Consider the following 19,183-nt stretch of genomic DNA (forward strand, 5'->3'; position numbering starts at 1 on the left):
AAAAAAATAATTCAATAACATTTTTTTCTCTATCTTTCAATCCTCAATTAGAGCATTATAAATCTTTTCTCTCAGTTACACCGGAAAGTTTAGCAGTTATGAGCAAATTTATCAAAAAATTGTATTAATTAGATCGTATTTTATGGTACTAATGCCAACTGACAATTGGAGACCATCTATTGTGATATTGTTTCTATATTCTGCTACAATGTAGCAGAATATAGAAACAATTTATGTATGGGGGTGATAACATGAAGTGAAAGTGTATTGAAGGCTCCTGACTACCCAATTAGTGAAGTATGGGGCCACAACACACAATGTGGCAGACTTAATGCAGCTTGGCTAGTAGGGTATACCGGAAGATGACCAATTGATACTCAAAGAAGAATTTGGCCATTTTTCATGGCTGTAAAAGACAGTTAACTAAGAATAAATGTGGAGAGTAGAGAGAAACAACGGTAAATGGATGAGAATAAGAGTACTGAAAACTGGAACTTCTTAATTAATGTTTTGGGAGTTTTCAAAGTATCAACGTTTACTTCCGAAAGTATCATATTATACTGACCCCACAAACTTGAACTTAAGCTTATATTAAACATCAAAAAAATAAAATTGCGTACTCTCAAAAATGTAATCTGAATGTAACTTTTTAATGAGCGATGAAAAGTTTCTGTAGCTGGATATTTATATTCCCATATACTCTAATCTCGAGACTTGTTCGATTATTTCGTCGTTAATTACTTTTTACATTGTTTGGGTTCTCTTGCTACCATTAAAGATTTCGTCTTCAGTAGGACAGCCGGTGCCAAGCCAGGAAAAAGGGGTGAGGTTTGGAAAGTGATGTCAGCAACCTGCCCCGATAAAAAGAATCACGCTCAAATCACCCAAAGATCACAAAGCCTCGAATACAGGACAGAAACATTTAAAAAGACATTTTATAGATATAATTATTAATAAGCTTTACAATGTGTAGCTGTCGATGCTTTGGTCAATAATAATTAAGAAGAAAGAAAAACTAAGAATAGACTAAAGCATAGATTATCTCATAAACATCAGCATGGATTTACCATACATCAAGTAGAAAAGTACCAAATTCATGCCCAAGGCCTGAACACGCAGTAATCACCAGATTACTATCACGAGTAGCAATAGATACACTCAAAATCATGTACTTTGTCCTTCTTTAATATGACAATTTTAAAAAAATAAAAGAATTAAAAGTACTGTTTTGAAAATATTTTTGTTGTAATAATAAATTACCTGCTTATAAGTAAAATATGTAAAAAAACTCGACGATGCACTTAAATTTTGGTAAGAACATTAAACCGAGACGATCGCTAATTTAGAAATGTTAATACTTTCAAGTACTTTTCAACAACGGCCCAAATGGCCCAAAGCAAACATCTAAATCAAAATCAACAAACCCGATGGCAATTATGTTATAGAGACGGTGGTATTTTGAAATTTCGAAAGTCATCGCGAGTGGGTATCTTCTAGATGGTTTGAAATAACATGCCAGACAATTACAGATTTTTTTACTTGACTCAACAATCGGGTTTTGTTAACTAGAAAATTATTTACTTTAAATTACCATAATGATTGTTGTTAAGGAAACGCCTCGTGAATCATCGATTTTTGATACTCTCAATGAAGTTATCAAAAATAAAATAGATGGGTTTTTAAAATATTACACTAAGGATACAAGGTAATAAAGCCTTGATAACGTTAAGATGCTAACATTCATAAAATTAAAGTGCTTAACAGACTTTTTTCTAATCCCTATTGTAAAAGGGATAATTTTTTGCGACAAACAAGTTATCCATTTAATAAGTAAAACTGATTCGGGACGGATCTACTTTACACCAGAGTCTGAATAGTCACTTCAGAATGATGGTAATTTTCGAGCACTGTTTACCACAACAGTGTTACCGAATCTATAGGATAAAGAACTTTCTGAGCATTTGGTCACTTCTCAGAAGAATGCCCTTTATACGAGGCCTAAAATCCAAAATGGAATAATTTTCATTTGCGGTGAAATTATTCAACATAAGATCATCGCTGAAGTACAAGAAGCTAATTTTTTTGCGATTCTAGCTGACGAGACGACCGACATTACGCGTAAATAACAAGCCTCCATGTGTTTCGATATGTTAATTTAAAAGATTCCGAAAGGACGTTCATTAGTATATAGACATGTTCTTCTGATTCAGCCAGTAGCACAGTTTCAGTTGCATATGTGAGGTTATTAATCACAATTCCGTTGATTTTTATGATTTCCTCTAGGCGTTCCTCCACAGATTCCTTAGTAATATGTTCCGCATAGACGTTGAAGAGAAGCTGAGACAGGGGACTTCCTTTACATACTGCTCGTTTTATGCTGACATAGTTGGTGTAGTCATTTGCAGTAGAAACACACCCATTATGATTTTAGTATATATTGCGAATAATAATTATGCCCCGTCCATCGAGCCCGATCTTTTGTTGAATTTGAATCATTTTCTTGTGCTTTATACCGTCTTATGCCTTCCGGTAATCAAGAAATTAAGTGAAAAGTTTGACTGATCAGCAAGATTTTGCAGCGTGAATTGCAGCGTGAAAGTTAGCCGGTCCTATGGGAGCGTTTCTTATTTATAAATGTCATTGAAGAAGAACGTTAATTTGTTAACTGCTGTTTTGCTGAGATGTTTGAAGTGTTCTGAGTCTTTTTTAGGAGCTTTGTTGCACCTTGTTGCTCCTTTTATACCGTATAAAACTTCTGCTGTCAATATGGGAATATGTCAATATGGATTGTCCCCTTTTTCTATCGGTTGGAGGTCATCTAGCTGTCCCTTGGTACTGTCAAGCTGCCTTACTGTGCTGAAAGTTTTCTTTGTACTGCATTGATTGTAGGATTATATGATTGTATGGGTCATTGAGATCTATTTCGGTCAGAAATAGAATCGTTAACCAGAGTTTTTGCTCATTCACTTTAAATTTTTTGTATTATATTCCCACGAATTGGACCCTTACCTCGCCAGGCTACTTTTTCCCAAAGTTTATCAGCTCTCCGAGACATCGCTTATGCAACACTTCTCCCTGTACCTTGCATCCTCTGGGTGCGATCGTGTATATCTGAGGATTGGGAAACTGAATTATGACAGAACAAATCTCACACTATGATGAGCTAGCTGTGATGCTAATATTTGGTGAGTTGCTGATTGAGGATGGTATAGACGTGCATGTACCTATATATGTATGTTTATTTTGTATTAGTGCATCTGTGAATAAGTGTGTGTCATATTTAATTAACAAATCTACAGATAACGTTCTCAGCTATTCTGCGGATTCTTAACATTCTGGACAACTTCCGTACATAGTATGTCTTACATATTAATACCGAATGGCTATTTTATTACCATATTTATTGATTGAACTGTATTGCTTGAATGAGTAGATATCGTCTATTTCTATTTGTCCTTACTCTGTCCTTGTTCCTTTTTAGAACGCTTTCTGTTAAAGATAAAATAATCAATAAAGCATACAACTAACCTTACATAATATATGTTAGGTAATTTGAAAATTTATTTATTAATCAATTATTGTTACGTGTGAAATTAACATTAACATTCATCATCCTTCGATCCTTCAGGTTTGCAACCACAAGTGCACGTATCTTCACAGTCATCTCTAAAATAGATATTATACATGGCAAAACCGCTAAAGAGAGCTATAGCTGCCAATCCAACCTAAAAATTAAAGAAATGTATATAATTAGCACCAAATTGTATATACGTATACAAAAGAATATGAAAGTATAATACATCAACATTTTATTGGAGCTGACGTGGAGCAAAAGGGAAAAAAATTAAAAAGAAGGAACTTAAAAATAACTTTAATCCTTTCGATACTCTTGGGACATCTCAAATATATTTCTGAAAGGTTATAAACGTATTTAAAATGCTTTATTATTTAAAATCATTTTGGTATTGTTTAAAATCAATGTGTAATGTGTGTTGTATAACCTATTTTGACTTTAGTTTACCACGTGTTTTCGTGGAATTTTATTGCTGTTTGTGTTATTGATACGTTTTGTTTAATATGAACTATGAACTAGAATAAAAATAACTTAAATAAATAATATTATGTAGATATAATAACATTTTTGCAATTTTGATAATCTATTACGCAGACATAACAGGTTGATAATCTGTTATGTCTGCATAATAGATTATCAAAACTTATTAGAGTAGCAGATCGGAATAATCTAGTATTAGACCATTGTGAAATTAAGAATGTCGATTCGTTCAAATACCTTGGAGTTACCATTACTGAAACGGCTCTAGTGAAAGAAATTTGTATGCTCCAAGGCATAAATGAGTTTTGGAGAAGTTGTTGTTTGTTAACACTGCACTATAAAATAAGAAATGAGAAATATGTGAAAGAATATTGCCACCACCATAACTGATACTATTGAAGCCAAGAGTTTAAGATGGTGCGGTCATGTGTGCCATATGAATGTGAAACAGATGACCAAATCTTATCTATACTTACTTTTGCCCAAGTAGATAAACCCTTACGAGCAGCTTTAGGTATCGGACACGGATCTCCTTGTGGTCGAATCGCTGCAGGTTTTGGACAAGGAATTTCTGTTTTAGCTTGTTGTATAACAGCTGAACTTCTTGGTGGACACTCCTTAAGTGGGCATTCTACTCTTGTTGGTTTTTTTGGGCCTACCTCTTTTTCTACTGGTGCAGCTTGCTGGGAAACTTGAGTAGGAGTTTCTGGACAAAGTGGTTCCTTAGGAGTACAACGTATCAATGGTTCATTTTCTTTGGGACAATTCGCTGGACGGGAAGCATGAGAATTTGATTTTTGTTGTTCGTTTTGCTAAAGCAATCGTTAAAATGAGTAGAAAAAGAAATGTGAAAAGTGTATTCTAACTGAAGGTCGATGACAAAATTATAAATATCTACAAGCATTAACAACATTATAACAGGAAACATGTGGATTGAAAATAAATAAAGGGAACAATATTTCTGTCATATGCAGTAAGTCTTCTGCTGTTATTATTAGGACTGTATCGTATGCATATCGAATATTGTTTAGAACCTTTCCGTTTATTATAATTTCTTCGTTTGCTTCTAAAACAGCTTCCTGGCAGATGCTTTCAATAGAGACATTAAATAGGAAATGGTGACAAGATACAACCCTGTCATACTTCTCTGGAGATGTTTCATTTTCTATTTTGATATTAATTCCAATACAAAATTTAGAATTATTCGAAGGTCTTAATTATTATCTATGATTTTTCTTTCAAGAAGGTCTCTCGGCTTATCATGTCGTACGTAATCCTATTTATTTGATGTGTTTTTTTGGGTGCCTCCAATTTCTTTAACTTTTTGTGTAAATTAAATGTATCACCATACTTTCTCTCATCATTTTCCCTTTCTACAAATTGTTCTTTAATCCATGATTCTTTGCTTTTCTTAATTCTTTGTTTTTATCAATTGCTGCATATTTTTCTGTCTGGTTCTTCATTTTTTCCTTTTATTCGTTAGTTCTAAAATTTCTGGTGTCATTCATACCTTGTGTTTCTTTGTAATCTTGGTCAGGTGATATTTATAAACATCAATATTTATCTACAGCAATTATAAGGCTCCCATGCAATTACTTTTAATACCACTTACCTTGCTAGATTCACAGTCGTTTGTTCTTTTGTCTGTAATGCCGCAGTTGGGACCTTTACTGCCATAGTCACCCATCTTACTGGGATTTTAAAATTTTGAACTAGAGTCACTAAAATTTTGAAGATGTTATCATCTTGAAAGTTACATTCTAAAAAAAATGTCAAAAAACTTTGACAAGTCGGGATTTTGACAGATAAACAAAGGTTTGTATTGCAAATTGTGTCATTAAAAATAAGTTATTATTTTTCACTTATTAAAGAAACAATGACTTAATCTACTTAATCGACCTAATCCTACGATTAACAAAGTGATGACTAGACTAAGCTTATTGACTGTTACAAGATCTGCCGATTGGATATTGATTTCTTGGAGTTCCAATACAGTTTATTCAGGATTGAATTTAAAAAAAATTAAGACTTAACACAACAATATTCAGCGAGATTTTTAAAGTTTGATCTTCGGTTAAACATCAACATTTATAAAAATAAAACCATTGCTCTCTTACCCTGTCGGTATTTTCAAGCGCCACTGACGAACTTCCATTATCTTCTCCGCAAAATACAAAAATAATCTAATTTATGAAGTTATATCATCCGATATTTCATCGTTTCTGCCGCACCGTCGACCCACTACCGAGGATTTCTTGAGCGTAATCTATTTTTGGTTCTTTGTTATATTCCAGTATAAAGCCATAAGTTCTGCGGCCGGTGATTGATAACCTACCGCTTCCAGAAGACCGGATTAATCCTATTTTCGACTTCTTTATCCCGATTCCGGACTTAGATTTTATACAAGTTTTGCTCTTTACAAGTACAAAACAGTTTAGTGACATATTGGGGGTACGTCTTTTTGAAAAATGGGATTAAACTGTTACTAATAAATATAGAAATTATTTAAAGTGGCTTAAATAAAACAATAGAGTGAACCTACAGTGAAGATCTGAGAATATACAGTTCTTGGATCAAATTAAAATAATTAAGGGACACTTCTTGTAGATCCTTTAAAAGTATTTGAACCATTTTCCACACAGCTTTCCTCTTAAGTCTTGCAGCAACACAAAATGATAAGGGCAATATCTGCCTACCAGAAAGAGCTAAAAACTCAGATCATTCAGTCAAGAAAATTTAATGTTTCAAAATTGACAACCCGTGCTAGTTGGTGAATACCAAATAATGAACTCTATAGCTTTTTCTTTAGTTGTGAAATATGAACCGACCAGTTCAGTCGATTATCTATGGTTATTCCCAATAGTTTATCAGTATCTTTGTTATCTGGATCATTATGTAAATTACTTGCAGATATAAACACGTTTTGCGTTTTATCGGAGTTAAGTTTCAGTTTGTTTGCAGCAAACCATATGTCAGATTTAATAGAAACTTCCTCGTAAGACATTTTTAAATCATCATTATTTTTTCCTGATACAACGTATGTTGTTTCATCTACGAATTGTACGGATTTGTACAGAGATATAAATTTAGGCAAATCGTTGACATAAATAATAAACAAATAAAGGTCTTAAGTCCGAACCTTGTGGTACTCCATATTTACAAATCGAAAATCGGAGAAATAACCTGTAGATACTACTGCAGACACCGCCCGGAAGAGGAATACTTCTTAAGCTTTTAATTTCTTACCTAGGATTCCATAGTAATTTAATTTGTGGAGTAAAATGTCGTATGAAACGTACTCAAAAGCCTTAGACAAGTCGAAAAGAGAAATTGCTATGCGATTGCCGCGTTCAAGCCCCTCAATCATCTCGCTCACAGCATTATATACCGCGTTCTTAGTAGAAAGATCACTTCTGAATCCATATTGTGAATTGCTAAAATAATTATTGGACTTAAAATAGGAATATAATTGTTGTTCGTTAACCTTTTCAATTAGTTTCCAAAAAGTAGAAAAGAATGCTTATGGGTCTGTAATTGTCAGTTTATGAGGAATTAACTTTTTTTATACATAGGCAGTACTTTTGAGTATTTCAGTACTTCCGGAAATACTCCAGTTGATAGAAGGGTGAAAGGTGTTAAAACTATTTGGTAAGTTTCTTTTAAAATCTTGCTCTTAATTTGGTGATTTTCCCTACAATTGGAATTATTAGAAGACTTAATTATTTGACAGATCTCTTCTTCCACAACGAGGCAAAAAAAAGGACTTGCTCGGAGAAGGATAATTTCTGTAGCTGTAAAAGACATCGATATTAAAAGTGGGAAGAGATATAATTATATGCTCTGCAATTGCAATAAAAAATTGATATTGATATATTCTTTAAACATATCGGGATCCTTAGTGGCATCTCAATGTGTTTAATACGAGAAAGATTAGATCTGTAAGACCGTAATTTGTTATTAAAACAATACACGAATTGTAGAATTGTTTCGGTTAGAAAGAACGTCAAAAAATCAGGATCATTATGTGTATCATAGAAAAAAGTCCTTCTTTGTACTAGCTAGTGTACGTTTAAGCTTCTGTAAACCAGAAGTAATAAACCGTTGAAATGTTTGGTTAGTGTCAACAACTGTATGCTAAGATAAGTATAAGTTGAGCTCGATGGTCAGAAAAACAAGGTTCAAATTCTCCCACTCTCTAGAGATTTTCAGAAAAAATTGTCATAATGTTGTCGATGCAACTACTTTACTGAGATGTCCAGTATATAATCGTTTATAGTTACTTTTATACCAAAAGATATTAATAGATTTTGAATATCAAAAGGGGAGTCAGATTAAATTTTAAAATTTATATTAAAATCACCAAGTATGATCAGTTTGTCTGCTTTACTAAGCAAGGACGATACAAAATTCACCAAAACAGGTCAAAGCCACACTTACCTGATCTGTATACAGTTAAAATATTCGGTTTTATTGAAGACACATAAATAGCACACAACTTTGAACTATGCTCTACATTATATTCATTTAGATTAAGAGAAGAATACATAAGATTTTCTTTTACATAAATTGCAACTCCACCTTGTTTCTTTTTTAACTTGTTTTCTTTTCAATTGACCAGTTGACCAGAAAAACATATGACGTCATAGAAATTTTGATCCGCAAGAAAAGCATTGATCATTTAGAGTTTATTTGAATTACACTGCTTTACATGAAACATACCTACCGTGCCTTCTCGAATTAGTTTATTTTGGTAAGAATTTGTAGATGTTTCTAGGTTTCTTCTTCCGCCTTCTTTATGTGCTGAAAATTACTTTTGAAGTTAAATCTCCTAACTCTGCAGATCCTACTAGAAAATATCCCAGTTTTGTTTGAAATAACAAGCTTGACATCATAATCCTGAGATCATGATATAAAGCTTCCATGTCAGAGTTTTAGTAGTTGTTTATACTCCAGAAGTGTTAGATTTCGCCATTTTTTAAAGTATTATGAAGAGTCATCAATCAAAAGAAGAGTTGTAATTTTAATATAAAACTTAACTTAATACCAAAAATACAGCGTCTTTTACGATATGTATTAAACTATACTCTAATATTAATAAGTCAAATCAAAATAAATTTCTCATCGGTAACCATTCATATTCTACAACAGGTCTATCCATTCATACAAAAATTACTAAGCATAAAACCCAGCTTATATATCAATTTAAAAAAAGAAGAACGCCAGAAAGAGAAACATCATGACTAAGAGATTCGAACCACAAAAGAAGTGTCAGTTGAACCAACATACGGCTTAAACGGAATGAAATAATCATTCTTATTTCTTATAATAAACAAGACAGCGCCCAATTAGCACCTTGTAACATCATTTTATTATTTTCTTTTTCTTTGGTGGTTAATGATGCAATGGGTGCGTTCTTATTTGCTCTTTTTCAGTCGGACCGGAAACATGGATATGACACCTGTCGAAAGTGCTTGGCATAATTATACCTTTAATGACTGTTATTAATTCTTCTTTTTGAGTGGAGTCTACCGAGATGTTAAGAGAACAGGAAAACTGATCAATGTTTTGAATCAGGCGAATTTTGCATTAATTGTATATAATATCAAGGCTACAAGTTATATTATTTTATAAGTATAAATATGTAATGAATAAATCTAAAGACATGTTCAACATGATACACTACTAACAATAGAAGAATACAAAAATCTCATACATAAATTTGGGGATGTTTTCTTCAATTTATTTTTTAGTAGTTGGCATTTTTTCTTGCTTACAATGTGAAAAATAGCACACAGTGTTTCCAATGTTATTTTTTGCGCAAGGCCTACAAGGCATGTTGTGCACTGTAAAAAATATACGTAAATAAAAAAAGCAATACTTTAAAATTTTAAATTTCAGTGATGTCATTTTAGTGACTACCTTTTAATCCAGTTACTTAAAATATGGTAATACCTCCGAATTTTTTCTAACTGCATCGATTTCTTTGAAAATTTCAAATTAAACTTATCTTACCCTCCACTTCAAAAGTTATATACGCTCTAGGTGCGCTTTTTGTTTTTAAGGGGTGAAAACTACCCCTTTATTTAGCATATTTAAGTTTATTCGCATAAGGTAAATATTGTAATGTGTTCTCTAATATGAAAATTAATTATTCACAATTTTCAACCCTTAAAACCCTTTAAAAACCCTTAAAAGCTAATACTTTTTATAAAAATAATATGAAAAAAAAGTCGTAGCAGCTTGAGACATTTCAATTATGTATTTAAATACAAATAAAAATTAATACCCTAGCTATACAATAATATTTTATTTATTTCAAATTTTCAACCCTTACAACCACCCTTATGACAAAAATGAATTAAAAAATATTTTTATCGGTTTGAAACATTTCTTGAGTGCATTTTATTTAACGAAAATTAATTTTTTGCATATAAAATAACTTTTTATTATAATTTCAACATTTCAACCCTCACAACCAACCCCTTTGTCAAAAATGAATTAAAAAATATGTTTAACGATTTGAAACATTTTTAGAGTGCATTGTTTGTAGACAAAAATTAATTTTTTACTTATAAAATGAGCCTACTTTTTTCAACCCTTACAAGCACCCCTTTTGATGAAAATAAAACCCTTAAATCCTTAAATTTAGACATGGACTTAAATAGAAAAAATTTAGTTTATAATATATTACAATTTTTTTATTTTCCAAAAAACTAAAAATAAATAATATTTATATAAAACGAGGTATAAAATAAATGAATATCCATTCATCATCGGAATTATAATTTTCACCGTCCAATTGGTCTTCGTTTACTGGAGGACAATTTTGGCAATTGTCACCACAGCATGTTCCGCATGTTGCATTGCAAAATAATCCCAGCCTCCGACAGCCACACGCTGATCCGCAACCATTTGTACAATTGCAAAAAATCATTTTCAGCATTTCTTCTGGAGCTGGTAAGAGAGAAAGAGAGAGAGAGAGAGAGAGAGAGAGAGAGAGAGAGAGAGAGAGAGAGAGATACATAGATGCATATGTATATATTAAATGTCTATTAGTTCCATCGAAATGTACTAATGCTCCAAATTATAAAATTTTTCCATGCTTCAAAATTTATTCTAAAAAGTACTATTGGTTTTTTTACCATAACTCGGTTAATTTTGATGCTACAACATGCATAAAAAACGATTTTACAGGTAATTTAACGGGTTATAAGTATAGGAATGTTAAAACATTCTAAAGTCCTTCATGTTTAAAGGGTGAAGGGTCAAAGGGTCGGAGACCAGTGGTTCATGCGCTATAAAGCAAACTTCAACCCACTATATCCCCGTTATTTTTTAAGCTACAAAAAAAAATTAAAAAATCAAAATTTTTGTTGAAAAAAAAAACCTATTTTTTTGTATTTTGTCATCGTTTACGTATCTTTTATAGTTTTGAAGTTATTATAAAAAAAAGATTTTTTTTTTAATATTTACAAAAAAAAATGTAATCATACTTTTTTCAAAAACTGGGTATTCTAAAGTGGCTAAACTTTATGATCATACAAAAAACAAAAAAACACTAAAATAAAGTGAATTCTATAAGGAAAACAATTTATTTCAATCCTAGTGAACATGACGTTAGTTTTATTGCGTTTTTTTTTTTACAAAAAATTGAGAAACCCATCGTTTTTTTGATCGTATCTCACGTATAGTTGGTGCAAAGGACTTTTACCACCACTCATTTTAAAGGTCTTTTAAAAATATTATATGAGTTTTTGTCGAAAAATGTACCCGTTTTCCGTTATTTAACGTTAAATACTCGTATTGAAAGACAAAAACAAAAACAAACCTTCTTTAAACAGCCATAACTCAGTTAATATTGAACTGAAAATATTCATTAAAAAGCCAATCTTTTTGTTTTTTTTATGATCTTTAATTTTAGTGGTAAAACTCTTTTGATAAAACTCTTAGTTTCAGAGCTATTCTTAAAAAACCTTTGAAAAACATGTTTTTTTTAACGAAAAATGACACTTTTCAACAGCGAATAACTCAAAAAGTATTAATCTAGCGAAAAAAATGTTTACTACATTTTTTGTTTAGAATTTGTCCGTCTATCAAATAGCGTGGTTATTTTAAGTTAAGTTAACTAAAAAAGAAAATTTATTTTTTAATGTTTATTTATTTATCAACAAATAAATAATTTAAAGTTACTGTTGGAGATTAGCCAGGTTCTGGAAAAATGTCACTGCTTGTGGATTACAAAACCGCATAAGACTCATTAGGTCGTTAAACTTACGTTTGGAATGGGTAAGGACCTGCAGGAAAAAATAAAAATCGGTTGCCTGTAAAGTCGGTTTTACGGGCGAAGATTTTACGTGACAACGTCTTTTTCTCGGTAGAATATTTATTGATATGAATATTATTAAATTGCACAATAGGAACAAGGAATTGAATGAAAATAAGAATTGCACAAATTTTAACTATAGAAATATATTTTGTTTACTAAAACATTGTACATGTAAACTTAAACTTAACTAATTTGTATTTGAGTGATTTTGTTGAGGATAGGACGATGATAGGAGAAATATGAAATGAAAGGAAGTGTTTCTGCTGTAATGTGTCTTGAACGCCAAGAACGCTCGAGAAAGACAGAGACACAAGCACGCACCGATTCAACGCTCCTAATTCTCTAGTGCTGCGCGCGCAGCGGACCGATCATATTTGAGTGGGAGAGACGCAAGGCATTTGCCGGTCCGGCGGGCATCTCTCTCGTTCGGTGACTCATCGTAACAGACGTGAGCGGGCGTTACACTTTTTCATGAATGACTCCGAGCCACAACCTAATTTAAGACGTTGTCACGTCAAAAAAATGAATAAATCTCATTTTTATTAAAAGTTTCTTATAACTTACCATCGTATTCCGGAACAGGCAGCAAAAATTCTCCACATCTTAAAGCTGAGTTTTGGTCTAAGCGTTTTCGTATCAATCCAGATAGTCCATTGTATTTTGAAAGGTAGTAGCTAAGGCGGCTATGATCAGATAATGCCACTATTTCCATTCCAATACCATGTTTTGTGACACACTCACTATAACAAACGGCGATGGTTTGAAGCATGAATGCCTAATGACTTCTTCAAATTCTTCCTGGACCTCAAAGGGGCGCTTCAAATCCCACAAGCTTACATTTTTGTCATACTTTAATTAGGAATGTCCTCTTACAGGGAATGTGATATTCATTTCTTTCAGATTATAAATTTTGTTGTTTACTACAAAATGAATAAATCGAAAAATAGTTAAGTTTTTATTTTGTCCTCCGGCAAAGTCACAGAAGATTTGCAGTTCTTCAACATGGTCTTGTAAGTAATTATTGATAAAATGGAGAAGAAAAGATGTAACTTCGTTTGATCCTTTTTTAGCCATTCCTTCATGATAGGTATAAAAAATCGACTGACCAGAAGAAAGGACATGTACATTAAAGGCATACATAGACAATGGGCGTTAATAGTACACATAGTTACTGACAATTTTCGGAATTGAAACATTTTTTGTAAAATCAATGCAGATGGCTTCCTTTTTGTTGCTTTTTCTTGCAGATTTTTTGGCTTGCCTTATCCTTGAATAGATCACTTCAGTCTTTCTTTTAAGCAAATAACTAAAAGATAAACTTCCCGAACCGACCACAATTTGACAAAGAAAAACGTAGGTTATACACTGTTGACAGGTCAAAGCCAACTATTGCAAAAAATATTAATTTAACTTTCATGACTAAAAAACGAAAAATTTTCAAATCGATTTTTCTGGACAACGGTGTATCCTATCAACTTATAGTAGGAGTACATTTTAGTACTAGAATACTTGAAAATTTAATAATCTAGTATCACGAAAACTTAAAAGGTAAAGACAAAAAAGTTATGCGTTAAAATAATCGTTGACCTACCCAAAACGGACACCTATGTATGATCGGTACTATGATCGGTACCGGTTCTGAAGGTATTAAAAAAAACTAATTACAAAGCGCCATATTCAGAGCTTTAGCTCCCTTAGGAAGGATTTTCGAACTAAGTGAATTGGGTTAAGTTGTCTTAAAATTATCTGAGGAATCTCCAGTCTTCGTTTGTCAGGAGAGTTTCTTGACACCCTGTATTTCCACTTTCTCTAGTAACTTTTCATCTACTATAACTACTGGAACTGTACTTTAACTATATTGCTTGCTGGGACCTCGAGTGTCCACTCCGGGCTACGGTCCTCTGCATGTTTTTTGGGTTTTGTTAGTATTTTTTGTTGCTTGCACCTTTTGTTAGTGTTTTATAAATTTTTTTGGTAGCCAAAGCCGTTTTTTTTTGTTTCTTGTGATTTTTTTGTGGGAATTTTTGAATGTTACACTACTACATCAGCGTTTTTATTTTCTGGTCAGGGTCTGTCTATCGACCACTAGATCATTCACAGTGAAGGGACAAACTATATTGACATTCTCAATTCATATGCCACTTCCTTCAGCTGTGATAGCTATAACCAAACTATCAACAAGTCGCATAAATATGGGATTTTGTGGCCTAAATATTTTATTTTATATAAATTATACGAAAAAACGGTAATCTTATATGTTTATAGTTATAAGTTAATATAAACAATGAAATAGCAATAAATACTAATAATGATTTAATATTTTTAAATGCTTTGTTTATCAGCTATTCAGTTATCAACTAATATTCTTCTCTAAAAGCTTAAACGTCCATTAGTGTTAACGCAAATTGATGGAAGTGTAGATGTGTGTTAATTTTTTCACTTGTCATTCTTCGCACAATTCCGCGCAGTCCACCCAGAAAATTGCCGGACAAATGAAGCGAAAATTGAACGTCGAATTATTCAATTTCGCGGCAACAAACACATTAAATAATTATAGAGGAACAAAACTCTCTCCTCTATAGCAATAATCAGGAACACGCACACGTATACACGTACAGAGAGTATGCAATAATGAAATAAACGTCAATAGCAGCAGGGCCGAGGGCGGTACCTGCCAACCGTTGAAAAGGGCGCCACACCATTGCGAATAAGGTGTAATTTCGAAATACAATGAAAACGATTAGCCCCCCGTCTGCGTTCGTTGCTTCACTCCCAACCTACACAGAATTAATTATCAAATTAAATTAGAAATTAACTCGTTCAATGGGAAACGTTAGCAGACGGATTTTTGTTTGTATTAACTTCTTGACTAAGATTACCTAACACTTACAATTGCTTTCGATTAAATCCCCAGATTTAAACTTTTCAGCGCGAGTTTTTGAACAACTTTGCGTTCTCGAGAGACGCGCGTTGGGCGCCAAAACGAACCAATTTGATTTAATTCTGCCGATTTAATCCACAGAAAAGGGAGAGGAAAAATAAAATTGATCACATTAAAATTGTACAGTGTGTAATAAAATTTTTAAAGGAAAATTACCATTGGTTGGCTAGATACTGAAATACAAAAATAAAAAGGAAGTATACAAACTTTTTTTTTCTTTTCTTCTTCCTCTTCTTATTCTTCCTTCTAGTATGTAGGCTTTAAAGCCTGTTTCTTCTTCAATATTAGCCTCCTAAATTGTTTAAATTACCGCACCATCTTTTTCTTGGTCTGCCAATACTTCTTCTCCATTTGCTGACTTATCTCTTGCTACTAATGTATTCGTTCCACTCCTGTTTCCGTTTTGTCACCCATTCATTTATGTCTTCTATATTGCATGCTCTTCTTCTTCTATCCAACACAGTTTTCCCTGATATTTTGGTACCAAATTACGCAAATAATCTAGAATTTAACGCGTTTCTACAAATTTTGTTTACTGCTTTTATTTTTTAAAGAAAGAGATTCGTGTAATTTGTCATTCAGATTTTTAGCTACTAAATGTTATGGATGAATGACGAATCAATTGCAAACTCCCAGGGTACGTTTTGTTTGTGTGTCCAAACATGGCTGATGCTCCATCTGCTACTGCCGATATTATACTTGATAAAGAGATCGCTTTTTCACTAAAATAGTTTCTGAAAACATTAAATATTGATTTGTCTTTTGGGTATGTTGCCAAAGTTCTCACAAAGGTAAGTTTTTCTTGGATTTCATGGTCTATAACAAAAGGAACATATGCAAGTAAGGCTGCTTCATTACCAGATAACGTTGACTCGTCCAACTGAATTGAGAAATGGTTCGTTTGAAGATGAGCACACAAGTGGATTTTTTAACTTGAAGCAGACATGTTGTCCACCATACTTCTGTCCTGAAGTTTTTCTTTTAGATTTTTATTTTGAAAGTACAACAAATCTTTACATTCTTTATCAAGGTGGCAGTTTCTTAGACGATCCTCTAGCTTGGATGGTTTTGGAGCAACATTACTTAAGACTGTTGCACAAAAGGTACATGGGAATATTCGCTGAAATAAAGCAATTTGGTGAATGGTAAATAATCTACAGTTTCCAAATTAACATATATCTATCTAATGGTCATTTTACGTGGATTCGCATTACTCACTGACATCTTGTACACCCTTAGTTTCCTGCAAGTCGAAATCGACCCCTGAGGGTCTATATAGACTACTTTGGGAATATATTTCTAAATATTTCAAATAATGTATTTTTAGATGAAACCCAATGCTTCTTCGTAATATTGGCGTTTTGTTTTTCTATTCTTCTTCTTTGTACCCTTCTTCTTTGTTTGAATTATAACTATTTATGTAGGTCGAATATCAATCTATATAACATACAACAAACAAATAGATATGTATTGCCTAATAGATATGTCTCACATGCCCCTAATTGCAGTCCTGCGATTTTCTTTGTATTGCGAATTGTTGGTTATAATTATTAATCTAACTAGAATTTATGATATTTGTAATTAAGTGAATTTTTGAAGTAAAAATAAAATTAGTTAAACCACGTTTGCTTCACTTAATCCTCGAATCCACAGAAAAACTTAACAGTATGTATACGGACGTCACTAATTCATAATTTTTAAAAATTGACCAACTATTTAACTAGTCTTAGCGTTACTATTTTTAACACTGTCTTTTTAGGCAAAATATTTAGTCTACAACTAAAATTTTTATATAGCCAATATCAAATTTCGATTCAAACCTTTTGAAAAAATATTTCTCTTTTCATATTGAGTTACATCAAAAAATCTATTGAATTTTTGGAACTTCATTTTAACAACAATGTTAAAAATAACTCTTGTGATGGAGAATAAAAGGAAGTTAATATGCTCGAGTTAAAGAACATTTTCATCGTCGTATTTTCCGATCCCTTAGGCAGGATGAAGTTGGAGCATCAAGACGCCAAAATGAGATAACAGCCATCATGTGCGCCGTATTCGGGTGAAAGATAATTTTATTTAATTTATCTATAAAATGATATTAAAAGATAACGAAGAAAGCGGAGAACATAATTTTATAATTTAATTTATAAAGACCTATTTCCAAATTTTCTTTTAATTTATATATAATTTTATTTGTTTTAATCCAGTATTTTGTGTATTTTTTCCCTGGAAGTTTATTGTAGTAGGTGCTAGTTGTAGTACAGCTGTCTGGTGATTTGCCAACTGAGTATAGGTATACATATGTGGTGTATATGTACTTTGCATTTCTTTGAATGTATATGTGTGACTAGTATGTCATTTAATCAACAAAAATATAGTTGATACCATAACTGCAGTCCTTATTTCATGTACTTAGTGAATCCGCGGGTATTTATATGGTAATACCTTAATCACACCAGTTCTATATATCCATAGAGCATGCCCTATTAATTATTACGCTAGGTGGGGGAGGAAGTTTTGCGCAGAGTACTGAAGAACTTTTGCTTATTTTAGAGATTTAGACACAATGAGACGACTTAACGCCTTTGAAATGTGGATCTATAGAAGAATTATGAGGGTTTTCTGGGTAGATAAAGTTACGAATAATGAAGTACTGAGAAGAATAGGTAAAGAGAAGGAAGTTGAACTTACAATTAAAGAAAGAAAGGTATAGTATCTCGGACATGTGATGCGGGGCGAGAAGTATGGCATCCTGCGACTCATATTGCAAGGAAAGATAGATGGCAGAAGAAGCATCGGAAGAAGACGAATTTCATGGCTCAAGAACCTGAGAGATTAGTTTGGATGCAGCTCCAAACAACTATTTAGAGCTACTACCTCAAAAATTAAAATAGCTATGATGATTGCCAACCTCCGTAGCGGAGATGGCACCTGAAGAAGAATGTTCATCATCAACATCTCTTACCAAAGGTACAACGGATACCTGTTTGGGTTTCTAGGCTCTAAAATTTTACATGATATGTGCGCACTCTGCTACACGAATAACACTTTAAATTGATCGGCGTTTTAAGTCATAAGATTGCGAAGTCTCGGCAGGATTCACGATGGAATAAGGTCGATACACACATATGGCCTCAACAAATGCCCTATACAAATGAAAACCTTCCTGGTGTCAATTTGCCACATAAAATCTGGTATACACTAAATAGCACTAGGACATACTGTGGAGAGATCCAAACTATTAACGATATAATAATCAAGAGGGATATCCCCAAGGATAATAGAAAGTCGATCCTTAAGATTTTTTTGTTGGTGACGCCATAATCGACCAAATATACAACTTATCATGATCCAAGTTTCAAGATCTCGTCTTTATTCTGAGTATTCTCTAGCGTTGGTGACCTTTGACCTATTATATCCAAATTCAATTAGGTTCTTCCTTGGATCAAGTGGAATCTATGTACCTATCAAGTTTCAAAATTCTAAAGTGCTTCAAGAATTATCGCGAGACACGATTTACGACTTCATAAAAACACGTTAAGGTAAAGAAATAAAAATATAATCATTACTGACTTCGAACAGGTCTTCAATAGTATAAGCAGAGAGCAAATGTGGAAGATTCTGAAACTATATGAACTACCGATGAAATATATCAACCTAATGAGATTATTCTACAAAGGAACAGATCCAGACTGCAACATTAGGGAGAAATGATAGAAGATATAACTATACAAAGCGGAGTTAAACAAGGATGCGTACTGTTTCCGACACTATTCCTAATAATAACGGATTTGGTCGTGGAGAAACTAAGTGATAAAAAACAGTTATTAGGGGGAACTTGCACAACCAGTTAGAGGACTTG

General features: G+C 32.7%; 2 protein-coding genes across 2 annotated transcripts in view; one reads left to right on the top strand and one right to left on the bottom strand.

The window, feature by feature from the left end:
* Positions 1 to 19,183, top strand: part of LOC140437714 (uncharacterized) — a 312,507-nt gene that overhangs the window by 269,985 nt on the left and 23,339 nt on the right. The window lies entirely within an intron of this gene.
* On the bottom strand, positions 3,540 to 5,838 carry LOC140437716 (uncharacterized). Its single transcript, XM_072527381.1, has 3 exons — positions 5,667 to 5,838; positions 4,531 to 4,866; positions 3,540 to 3,725 (listed from the first exon to the last, which is right to left on the bottom strand). The coding sequence occupies exons 1-3, from the start codon at positions 5,739 to 5,741 to the stop codon at positions 3,600 to 3,602; spliced, it is 537 nt and encodes a 178-aa protein (XP_072383482.1). The 5' UTR covers positions 5,742 to 5,838; the 3' UTR covers positions 3,540 to 3,599.

The sequence above is a fragment of the Diabrotica undecimpunctata genome, chromosome 3 (assembly GCF_040954645.1).
Source record: "Diabrotica undecimpunctata isolate CICGRU chromosome 3, icDiaUnde3, whole genome shotgun sequence".
In the NCBI taxonomy this organism is placed as follows: Eukaryota; Metazoa; Arthropoda; class Insecta; order Coleoptera; family Chrysomelidae; genus Diabrotica; species Diabrotica undecimpunctata.